This window comes from Symphalangus syndactylus, chromosome 1 (assembly GCF_028878055.3).
Source record: "Symphalangus syndactylus isolate Jambi chromosome 1, NHGRI_mSymSyn1-v2.1_pri, whole genome shotgun sequence".
NCBI lineage: Eukaryota > Metazoa > Chordata > Mammalia > Primates > Hylobatidae > Symphalangus > Symphalangus syndactylus.
Window position 1 is genome coordinate 79,048,970 of NC_072423.2, and position 12,783 is coordinate 79,061,752.

General features: G+C 38.6%; 1 protein-coding gene across 14 annotated transcripts in view; it reads right to left on the reverse strand.

The window, feature by feature from the left end:
- Positions 1 to 237: 237 nt before the first annotated feature.
- PTPN2 (protein tyrosine phosphatase non-receptor type 2) overlaps positions 238 to 12,783 on the reverse strand; it is a 101,522-nt gene continuing 88,976 nt past the window's right edge. For 5 of the 14 annotated variants that reach the window (XM_055239210.2, XM_063641470.1, XM_055239202.2 and 2 more), the window contains one exon: positions 6,892 to 8,905. In XM_055239210.2, the coding sequence (XP_055095185.2) occupies positions 8,698 to 8,905 (208 nt within the window). In that variant the 3' untranslated portion in view covers positions 6,892 to 8,697. Of the gene's footprint in view, positions 601 to 2,799; positions 2,886 to 6,891; positions 8,906 to 12,783 lie in introns of those variants that run through there. The other 9 variants (XM_055239240.2, XM_063641481.1, XM_055239221.2 and 6 more) reach the window with 4 other exon arrangements.

Sequence of the window (12,783 nt, forward strand, 5' to 3'; positions counted from 1 at the left end):
TGCCTCAGCCTCCCGAGTAGCTGGGATTACAGGCGCCTGCTACCAGGCCTGGCTAATTTTTTTGTATTTTTAGTAGAGATGGAGTTTCGCCATGTTGGCCAGGCTGGTCTCGAACTCAAGTGATCCACCCGCCTCAGCAATATGTCAATTGCTTGTTACAGAAATTATAAACCCACAGGAAAATATTCATTATTTGAAGCAGAGCTGTCCTAAGATAATGCACACAAACCAACATAAGACTATTTAACAAAAATATTTAATGCTGCCAAAAAGTATAAAAATACAGTAGGAATGGCAGTACAATACAAAGTAATCTCTCCTATTTCTTGTACATCTTTCTACATTTGATACACTCATTAAAAACACTTAAGACATCCAATTAAAGGTTCTGCAAAGTCTTCTGCTGGTGGGTGCTCTTCATCCCCTGGATGTAAAGTTTACTTTGTAAACAAAACAACTGTGAGGCAATCTAGAGGGTTAGCGAGCCTCACTTTAGTTTCCGGAGTGGGCTTCAGGTCTTGCTTTGCACATCAATGGTTCAAAATTTATAGCTGCAGAATATTCTCAAGTCATGAATATTAGGTGTCTGTCAATCTTGGCCTAAAACATAAAATAAGAAGTCATCTATTCAATTCATATCTATCAAACACACAGACGAACATAGATGCACACAAACATAAAAGGACTAACAATGAACTGAAAAGGCGACCAAAAATCATTCCCACATGACACATTCAACCACACTAAGTGCTGCACTGTTATCTTGGTAAAACGGCTGAGATGCTGGATTTCCAAACGATGGTAGTATGACGCGGCCTCATGTGAAAGCGTCGTGACTTATATTCTTCTTCAAGAATTATGTGAATTCTTAAGGTCATCTTATTTTACTCAAGAAGTGACCTCTGTGTGATACCGACAGACAGGTTTTAAAAATAATGTACCCACAAGAATTTAGCAAGACTTTATAGTATGTGCTAGACTTACCAATACTTTGGAATTCAATGCAAAAGTCTAATCCAATTTGGACCTCCACTGTGTAATACTGCTAAAAATATTATCAACATAATGTTTGAACATAAAGTTGGCCTATATTTTTAAATCACAGGTTGTTAGCAGATGCTTTTTGTCCTGAAGGATAATACTAACAATTATATCTACCGAAATGAAGTGACCCAATCTTAAGCTACTACTAAAAGACATAACACAATTGACAGATTTATTGTATTTTAATGCCATAAAGTAAAAATAAATGAGAATTCAAATAAGCAACAGACAGATGGAATGACTATTGTAAGGGCAGTTGAGTTTTTGATGTCACCTCCCAAACTTTGCAAGTAACTGAACTTTTTAGGAGGTCAATGGTATTTCCATTCTTCCCCTAACTCCCCTCAGTACTGCAAAACCTCCAAATCTAAGTACTTGTCAGTATTGTATCTTCACATATATATTAATAAATAGGAAATACAAATCATATCTACACATTTAGTCAAAAACTCTCAAATGCTGAGAATTAGGCTACTCCCTTTAAAGACAGGGTACTTGGCATAATTGTACCAAGCACCTTGGTGTTCTGAACAGTCCTTTTTTTCTCTGATTATCCAACACTGATGGAGAAATGTCAAGTCATCAAGAAAACATTCTGATCAGGTATCTGTGAGCCCAAAACTACTACGGATGTTTATTACATGAATCTTCAGAACCTGAACCAAAGTGGCTGAAGGTGCTTTTTACTGATTCTGAGTGCTGCAAAATATGTATGTTTTCCATGCATCCAGAAGTCTTTTTAAAATAACTCAATCAAAGTGAATGAAATAATGTCTGGTTTAGAGAATACTCTGATGTTCTAGTATTTCTCTGTTGCAGTGGTAGTTCAAACTGGTGCACAAAGTTTTTTAAATGTGCTCCATTTAAAAAATAGAGAATTACTCTGGATTTTAACAGGTAAGAGTGGTTGTCTATTACTTTCCCACTTAAATATCTCATTTAAATATTCCATTAAAAACAGAGTCAGTGTAACATAACAGAAAAAGTATGAGGTTTGGAGTTACTGGAAGTCTACAGATTGGAGAGTGAATCTCAGTTCTGTCATGTACTAGCTGTGCAATCTTGGGCAAGTTACTTATTCTTTGACCCAGTTTTCTCATCTGAATATAGGGAGAATGCTGTCTACCTAGAAGAGGTGCTATGTGGGTTAAATTTAGATTATGTATTTAAGCAGGTTGGCAGAATTGTAAGTGTTCACCATACCTCATGTCCTTCCCCAGTATTTTGTTACAGATATACTTACCAAGAATGAACTATCATTTATAACTGAAGGACAGCGTTTTTAAAAATTCACATTATTTCTTTGTAAATATTATTCAGGGAGGGGGGGTAAGAAAATACAGTTAAATCATTGGGAGGGTTAATTGTTTAAAGACTACTTGCAAGACTGAAAAGACAAATGGGCTCCATTTTAGAAAATTCCAATAGATTCACTTGAATCAATTTTTGCTATTTTTATTTTAAAAGGCAAAGGCAAGAGAAACAGGTTCAAATAAGTCAAATGAAACAAACATGGTGCTTTCTGTGGAGACAGTGGCTCTGACACACCGCTTTATGCTAGGAAGGCGCAAGGGCCGGGTGGGTATGGACGGAGGGTCCACTCCCAAGTCAGCTCTATGCCTGAGGCCACGAAAAGCCAAATTGCACCAAGAATAGGTTTTGCCACCAGATATCCACACTAATATTCTACTAAACTGAATTGAGGCTAATCAGAAACTTCTCTTACAGTGCAAAGATGCCCTACAGATGACTTACCTAGGTTCCCTCTCCTGAATTCACCAAACTCAAAATAACTGAAGTTTTTAATAGCAGAAATTTGATGTATCAAGAGCAACCTGTGTCTGAAAAATATGCCAAATTAGAGCCACAATAAAGAACTTCTTGATGTGTCTTTAAAAAATGGTCTGTATAAAGAAAAAAATTCCTGTGCAATTCTTGGAGCTCCTCAAAACATACTGTATACGTAAAACCAGAAGTCCTGAAGCAGTTTCTGTAACATCTTCACCAAATTGCATAATTCCCACCTTCCATTCTAAATTAAAAAAAATAAAGTAGGAAGAGTTCAAAAGTTTGAACTTTTCAAATTCTCCCGATGGATTGCCCAGAGAGGGTCAGGGCTTTTTTTTTTTTTTTTTTTTTTTTTATTAGAGTGGGGTTTCACCGTGTTGCCCAGGCTGGTCTCGAACTCCTGGGCTCAAATGATTCTCCAGCCTCGGCCTCCCAAAGTACTGGGATTACAGGAGCGAGTTACCAAGCCAGGCCTGGTCAGGGCTCTTTGAAATGTTTTCCTTGTCAGATTGTTATCCTTTAGAGACAAGGCCTCACAAACCAAGTAAACACTTCTATCCATCACTCCTTACAGTTGGTGATGGCTCCATGCTGGGCTAAATAGTATACGGCAGGAGAAAAGGCTCAGCAATGGCAATGAGGAAAAATGCTCCCTTCCCTGAAGGACAATGAGTCTTTCCAGAATCCAGGCACCAGGGGAGACAGCCTTAGGAGAAAGCACATGTGCAGCATTGCTCAATGCTGTTCTTGGAGCAATCTGAATGTGCTAAATATTCAGAAAATTCCTGCTGCCAAGGGAAAAATAACCAAACTCATACTATTTTCCTAGAAGTTCTTAAATAATACTACCCAAAGAGGAGTGAAAAGCTTAAATTCTCAAATCTGGATGAACAACATAATGGCTGTATTGGGAGCAGGCACACAGAACATAGCCACTGAGTGTACAGTTTTGGAACTGGAGAGCTCTTGGTAGAGCAGGGATTGAGGAGTCCACACAATCTGAGCTGCTTTCCACCAAGGCATGTTACCCCTTATGCATATTCACTGGAACAAAGACAGCTGTAATTTCTAGTATATCTGCACTTCTAGGGGGAGGTGGGATTACAGGAGTGAGTTACCAAGCCAGGCCCAGTCAGGGCTCTTGGCGACGCTGTCCCATAGACACTGCTTTGAAGATAGGTATAAGGGAAAGTGGAATTGAAACCAAACAAATGAACTGGGGAGAAGGATGAGTGGAACAGGTCAACTCCAGAGTAAACCATACAGGTGGTTTTTAAATCATGAGAAAATACATTTCTATTTTTCAAAATTTTATTTATAAAATTCTAGGGCCCTACCATGTAAATATGCCAAAGCCAAATAAGGGCTTCTTAAAAGTTAAAGAGACTTTATTAGCTGTTGATTTATACATAGGAATGCAGAACAGGCATTTCTGCTATGCACTTAGTTCTGCTATGCACTGTGCGTCAAGCATAGCCAGGCGAGGGATGACCTCAGACATCTCCCCCTGCAGGGTGCAACACACTGAGAGGAATCTATGTCCTGGATACACATCACTGAGAACCCATGTGCGCACCTGCTAGAAAAAAAGATAAACCAATGTTGATAGAACTGGAACTCCTGCCTGAACATAGAAAGAAATGGACTACATGCCTAATGACATTTGGCTTATAATAGACTATATTTTTAAAAAACATATATTTATAAATAATCTTTAAAATATCTTTAATATATTTTTATATCTATTTTATATGTATCTATCTGTGTGTGTGTGTATATATGTATATATGTATTATGAGAGAGAGAGAGAGACAGAGAGAGAGACAAATATATATAGAGAGACAAGTCTCCTCTATTGCCCAGGCTGGAGTGCAATGGCTCCATCATAGTTCACTGCAGCCTCAAACTTCTGTGCTTACGTGATCCTCCTGCCTCAGCCTCCTGAGTAGCTGGGACTACAGGCATGTGCCAACATACCCAGCTAAATTTTTTTTTTTTTTTTTTTAAGTAGAGACCCAGGCTGATCTTGAACAAACTCCCGGTCTCAAGCAATCCTCCCACCTTGGCCTCCCAAAGTTCTGGGAATACAGGTGTGAGCTACTGTGACCAGCAAAAATCTCTTTAAACATGTGTATCTGAAAAGTAAAAATCAAGGCAGGCTAGGTTTTTAAGTCTGTACAACAACCAGGCAGGCAATTTGGGAATGTAGGTACTCATTATGGTATACAATAGTCAACCAAAACACTTTTATTATACCACCAGATTCTGGTCTGGAACTAGATATGTAATCTAGTCAGGGATATTTTTTCTCAGAGGGAAATGAGTTGCAGTTGCAGTCTTTCTTTGAGAATTATCTACTTCTAGGACATGTTACACATCTGAGACTTTTCAATGACAGCACCATAAAAGGATGGAGAAATGCCAGTTTCAGGCTGATTAACAATACTTACTTCATAAAATTGTGCTGAGGATTAAGTAGGGTAATATGTAAAGAAAAAATACAGTGTCTGGCATACAGTAAACCATCAATAAATGGTGCTTTGAACTGACTGTTGAAAGCAAAGGAGTTGATATAAAAACTGGAAGACCGTTTCATATCATAAACTGCTTTTTAAACCAATACACATTTTTCGATTCATACCACCAACTTTAAGACAAAGAGGACAGGCACAAGTGCACATTCGCTTAGAGTCAGAACCCCTTCTGCTGACATACCATTAAAAGAAAATGATTAACACATTTTTTTTCTTCCTTTCTCTTTTCTTGTTCATTCCTTGGTAGAAATATTAAAACAATAATGAAATGGACTAAGAACATAAAAGAACCAAAAGGCAGAAAATCTGACAAATGTATAAAGTCTCCTCTTACACAAGAAATGGTCTTTATATTACTCTAAAGTCCTCCATGTACTTATTACATGTTACTTTTCTTAACCCTTTAAGAATGCAGAAAATGGGTATTTTCATTTTTATATGGATACATTAAACATGGAGAATTATATTTTTACATTCTATATATGTGCAAGCATAGATGAAACTCAGTCATAGGCTAACATAAAATAAATACTTGGCTAACATTGGAAAATAATATATAACTTCTCAGTGTAGCTAGAGAACACAGCATTAAACCAAAGGTTGCTGTCAATCTATTAGCAGAAATAGATATGAGTGGAAATGAACTAGATATGAATTAAAAACTCCTGAAAATAAAAGAAACCTGTTTTTTTTTTAATTTTGTCTTCCTTAACGTATTTAAGAAGCAACACTACCTCATTCAAGTCAAAGTATATATCTGACTCTTAAAATCTGTTAAAATTAGAAAATATTTAATATTATGAGGACCTAAGGATACAACAAGTTTTTTAAAGCTGTAGAATCCATCTACAATTGCTAACTTCTTCCTCTGGCTGTTACCAGAGAAGGCAGCCACGTCTGTCTCTTTGACCAGCACACCTCATTCAATAAAAAGTCAGGATAATGATCATGGGCACAACACGATGTCATGTGTTTTCATGACATCCACCAAAAAATATTATTACTGGTAAAAACTGAACACTATTTAAAGCATCCACTGTCAATGCCCTTCTCAAGGATCTGCTCAGAGAAGGAAAGATGACTAACCTTAGAAGTGTACCAACAAGTGTTCATCACACTGAATGTGGTTTTAAAAATATATGCGACATCACCCAGAAGGACAGAAAGCATACAGAAAGCAAAGCATAAGCCGATGAAGCGCATTCAGCCAGCTGAGGGGTGAGGCACATCCTCCCTGGCACTGGCTTCCTCAAGTCTTCACCTGTGTATCGAAAGCAAGCCTAGTTTCAACTGGAAATGTCATAAGGTCTACCTGTATTATGACTTGCAGAGTAACATACTGTGTTTAGCAAAGACAAACCAATGCAAACTGGAAAGAGGTTTTAAACCCGTAACAACCTGAAATGTAAGGGTCTTGGATGCCTCAACACAAGTTTAATGCAGACAGACATAAAAAAATATCCCTCTTACCTCCTCTCCATTTCAAGGTTACGGGACACAGTAATACTGAATCAGGACACAGGCACACGTTATATAAATCTTATTTAATATGTAGTACCACCTACATCCTGCTTTCATACTTTCAACATAATTTAACACATTCAAGGAGACTATGCAAATCAATTCAAAATATCTATCTATACCAATGGTTTTCAAACTTTTTTTTTTTTTTTTTTTGAGATGAAGTCTTGGTCTGTTGCCAGGCTGGAGTACAGTGGCGCAATCTCGGCTCACTGCAACCTCTGCCTCCCAGGTTCAAGTGATTCTCCTGCCTTAGCCTCCCAAGGAGCTGGGACTACATGCCCAGCGAATTTTTGTATTTTTAGTAAAGAAGGGGTTTCACCACGTTGGCCAGGACAGTCTCGATCTCTTGACCTCGTGATCCGTCCGCCTTGGCCTCCCGAAGTGCTGGGATTACAGGCGTGAGCCACCGCGCCCGACCAAACTGTTTTTAAATGATAACTGCCCCCTTTAAAATACTTAAGCCTTATGCAGAAATCTTATGTGGCATATAAAGAGACAAGGCAGAGATGCTGTGGTTGAAAGTAACCTCTTGATGACCCACCTGGACATCCAATGAGCATAGTTTGAAAACCACTGAAATAAGGTATGCTATCCACAATAACGTATGCTATCCATGCCTCCTAGCAATTAAATTTATAACAACAATTTCAAGTTTAAGTAAGACAAATTAAACACTGAATGGAATGTTGAAATCTGAGGAAAGCTAGCACTCAAATGAGCAGTTAAATTCATTATACAGTTTGCTTTAAAAAATACTCATTAAGAAGTTAAAATGACAATGTAAGGTTTGCATATAATCATACTATTTATTGAAGTAGAAAGAACCTGAAAAGTGTTTACTTCAAAACTTCAGTCTAGTAAACTGCAATCATGAATCATAAAATGCTGCTTCTTACTTTTGCTTCCTAAATCATAATCTACCCCAACTACATTGAAATTTTCATGAAAAATGAACATATTAATAATGGGATTTACAGAAATCAATTTCTTTACAAAGTCTTGACCAACTGTTACCTGGCTATCCCAGTAAGGAGAATTTTCCTTCAAAGATATTTTTAGGAAAAACTTTTGTTTCTTTGTTTGCTTTTCTTTTTAAAATGGGGAAAACTGTAAAACATAAAAGAAATGCAATATATAGTAGAAATTGCTTATTCTGACTTCTAACTGCTCATATCAAACTTCTCTTTAGAAAAATGGAAAATGTATCCAGTACAATTGAATCGACATACAATTTATTTTTTATGTAACAGATTTTTCAAATTGAGCTCTTAAAAAGTACAGTTAACTACAAAAGATTAAATACTTATAAAATATATTTACCCTGAAATGCTGAAGAATAGAAAGTGTTGATGCCCGTGTCAACAGTACATTATACATTACACACATTATTTAAATGTCATTTTCTTTCCAATAACGTAGATAAAACCACAATATTTATTGCTTATATCAAGTGCAGGTTAAAATCCAGATAGCCTCCAAAAACAAATCCTGTGATAAAGGATTTCTCAATGTTGGTCAGGTGAAATACTGTGTTTGACATGTATGAATACAGTTGCAAAATTTACCAGTTTTTAACAAACATGAATGTCTTTATTTTAGACAGCCATTTACAGTTTGGGGTTCAGAGGAACCTGCAGTCAAGAGTCCTGAGATGTTGGGCTTGTGACTGTAAATATCACTTATCTGGTTGATGTCTATTCTACTGCACCGCTTTTGGGATATGAGGCGTTTGCTGCAGACAAACCCCTATGATTAATGTAGCACTGTCAGCTACTAGTGCAGAAGTTTGCTGGGCAAAATTAATTGTTTATAGGGCATTTTGCTGAAAAAACAGTGTCCAGCCAACAAAAGCGCCAACCAAAATGACTGACACAAACCCCATCTTAGTGAGAATAGGTTGCCAATATAACCACCTTTTTCTTTTTCGTTCATTCTCATTTAGCCTCTGTTTCATCTGCTGCACCTTCTGAGCTGTGGTGGCCTTTCTGTCCTCTCGAATACGTTTCCGTAGAGCACTATGAAGAAATAAAAACAAGTAAAAGCAAGTGCACACAGAGTAGGACTTGAGTACTCTAACACAGAGGACCTAGGAGCAAATAAAACCATCCACATCCACATAGTTTTCACCCTACTTGAACACTGGAATAATGAGGGGAAAAGCCTCAATATTCTTTTTTTTGAGACAGTGTCTTGCTCTGTCACCCAGCCTGGAGTGCAGTGGTATAATCTTGGTTCACTGCAACCTCTGCCTCCCACGCTCAAGTGATTCTCGTGCCTCAGCCTCCCGAGTAACTGAGACTGCAGGCGTGCATCACCATGCCCAGCTAATTTTTTGTATTTTTAGTAGAGACAGGGTTTTGCCATGTTGGCCAGGCTGGTCTTGAACTCCTGACCTCAAGCAATTCACCCGCCTTGGCCTCCCAAAGTCCTGAGATTACAGGTGTGAGCCACGGCGCCCGGCCAAGAAAAGCCTCAATATTCTTCAATGATTCAGAGATGTACCTTGACAACCATTCCTGGTAGTTTTATATTCATAACTGCTTTTAGTGGGACCTGAAAATAAGCAAGATACTTTCTTGACACGTGAATTGATGACTGTTAGTTTTCTTTCCTTGTTAACTAGTCAGCAGAAGCAGGAGTGGGAAGACAAGGGGGTACCACTTGCATCTGATCCCATTTCCTGGTCACGTTTGATGGTTAAGGCTCTCATGGAAGCTATCTATTTAATATTTCCATGAATATTCTGTTGTGGGAGCACCTATTCTTTTATTTGACCATACACATTTCTACCTCCCATTTTCATAGTCAATACAGAAATTTTTTGCGGGGGGGGGTGGGGGGGTGGGGGGATGGAGTCTTGCTCTGTTGCCCAGGCTGGAGTGCAGTGGCGCAATCTCGGCTCACTGCAACCTCCGCCTTCCAGGTTCAAGCAATTCTCCTGCTTCAGCCTCCCAAGTAGCTGGGATTACAGGCGTGCACCACCATGCCTGACTAATTTTTTTGTATTTTTAGTGAGATGATGGTTCACCATGTTAGCCAGGCTGGTCTCGAACTCCTGATCTCAAGTGATCTGCCCACCTCAGCCTCCCAAAGTGCTGGGATTACAGGCATGAGCCACTGGGTCCGGTCTCAGAAATTTTGTTTCAGTGGAAGGTCTCTGACTCCCAAGATACTTAGTTCTGGTTCTACATAAATAATAATGCCATCCAGCTACTCAGGAAGATGGCTTAAGCCCAGGAATTCAAGTCCAGCTTGTGCAATATAGCGTCTTGCCTCTCTATAAAAACACACACACACAAAAACGGCCAATGGCAACATATAGGTTACTATTTCTTCCATTCCCTCTTTTCACTTTTCTGTATTACAGCAAAGGCCTAACCAGCTTCCTTGCCCTCAAATTAAATATTATTGCCATGGTAATTTTTCTAGAGCATACACCTGGACACGTAGCTTGATTTAAAATCTTTTTTTTTTTGCTACTGGGCCTAGTGCACGATGGTGCTTAAAAATCTCAAATGCCTCTTCAATGTCTCCTACATTGAGACTACCTTTTTCCTGGCCAAGACTTTAACATGAATTTAACTATGATAAATAATGATTAAAGAAATGCATTGTATGGGGCATTCTAAAAGATATCTGGCCTAGAAGCTTCAAAAATACAAATGTCAAGCAAGGAAAAAAAAGGTAGGGAACACTTCCAGATTAAAGGAGACCAAAGAATCACATCAATTAAATATAGTATCAGTCTTTGATTAATCTTGAAATATTTTTTAAACAGCTACAGAAGCTGGGATCAGGAAAATGTTCTAAAATTAGATTGTGGTGCCAGCTACACAATGTGGTAAATATATTAAAAGTCACTGAATTGTATACTTTAAATGAGTAAACTTCATGGTATATAAATTATATTTCCATAAAACTTTATTAAAAAAGCTATATGGTGAACCTTTCAGACAAGAGAAATCTGAATTAAACTATGTCTGAGAATATTTTAATCAATGTTACACTTCTTTGGTGTACTGGAACCTTCTCTCCCCAAGAGACTGTTAGCAGGAATGTAAAATGGTTCAGCTGCCATAGAAAACAGTTTGACAGCTCCTCAAAAGTTAAACATAGAGTTACCATATGACCTAGCAATTCCACTCCTAGATATGTACCCAAGAGAACTGAGAACACATGTCCATGCAAATGCTTGCCAATATTCTCCTGCTATGCAAACTTTGTTCTTGCCGTTTTTTGCTGTTCTCCAAATTTGCTCCCGACTAAAATAGAAACCTTCCCTTCTCTCCTGTCCTCTCATTTCAGTTCTACTCTTCAATTATCTTGCTCCACCCCCTCTAGCCCTTCTATTCTTACGGCATTTAATTTGAAGTAATTTATAATTTACTAATAATGTGCTAACTTGGGTACTTGTTTTATCTTCGTAACATATTCTGCAACTTGAGGAGGGACTGTGTTTTGCTATCTTTGTTCATCTTATGGTGCTTTCTCATGTCTTTTTCACTTTTTGTTATCATATATACAGGTATCCCTGGCTGTCTGAACTCCATCTGAGTATCTGCTATATTGACTTGCAAAAATTCTTACCAAGAATTCACTCTCTGAATTGAAAATTCACTATCACAAATATGCATGTACCTGCTAGTGAAAACATTTGTGTTCAAGTGTAGACAAAATATGTATAAAAACAGAGAGGGAGTTAGCCTCCCATGGGCCCTTTATTAGCTTTTGCCAGGAGCCTGGGGGTATCGTTAACAAGGTTCCAATTTAGATATAATATTTAACATATTATTTCAGTTTTTATTTTCATTGCGGTATGGAAGGCAATTATAATTTGTATCTAGTATTTTGTCATTTACCATACAAGCCCAATAATGAGTCCCTTAAGTGTTATACGATTACATAATTAGTGCTTTAAATGCTATATAGGAGTTTAAAAGGTTTTGTACTATATTTGGGGGAACTGGTTATGCTTTCTGGTTGGGCTGAGAACACACTATTTTTCTCATTTAAAAGAATGGAACAGAGGTTTTTGCTTTCCAAAAGTGCACTATGTAATTCAGGAATGGACTAGAGACAAATACCAAGGCATGCCTGTATCTAATTTAAGAACACAATTCCAGAGAATGACAAGACTACTCTCGATTTGTGATAAAATAAAATCTTTTCTTCCTTAGTGGGGCCTAAAGAAATTATGTCTGTGTAATGACTTACCAAGTGGGACCTGCCCAAGTTTTCCCGTATATTTATGCAATTTAGGACATTAACCAATGGGAATGCCTCCTGTGGACCCTGGCCCATGGAAGATCATGTGGCGTGATCATAGCTCCCTGCAGCCTCAACCTCTTGGGCTCAAGCAATCCTCCCACCTCAGCCTCCCTTGAGACTACAGGCAGGTTCCACCACATTTGGCTAATTTTTGTATTTTTTGTAGAGATAGGCTTTGCCATGTTGTGCAGGCTGGTCTTGAACTGCTAGGCTCAAGTGATCCACCTGCCTCAGCCTCCCCGAGTGTTGGGATTACAGGCATAAGCTACTCTGCCCGCCCCAGACTTTTTGTATGTCCAAGTTGTTTCTCACTCTCAGTGATCTGGGTTTCTGGGTTGAACTGTAATTGAGAATACTGGCTTTCAAACTCAGACTGCAACCTACAGTAAGAAACAGCATCGGCCGGGCGCGGTGGCTCAAGCCTGTAATCCCAGCACTTTGGGAGGCCGAGGCGGGCGGATCACGAGGTCAGGAGATCGAGACCATCCTGGCTAACACGGTGAAACCCCGTCTCTACTAAAAATAACAAAAAATTAGCCGGGCGTGTTGGCGGGCACCTGTAGTCCCAGCTACTTGGGAGGCTGAGGCAGGAGAATGGCGTGAACCCAGGAGGCGGAGCTTGCAG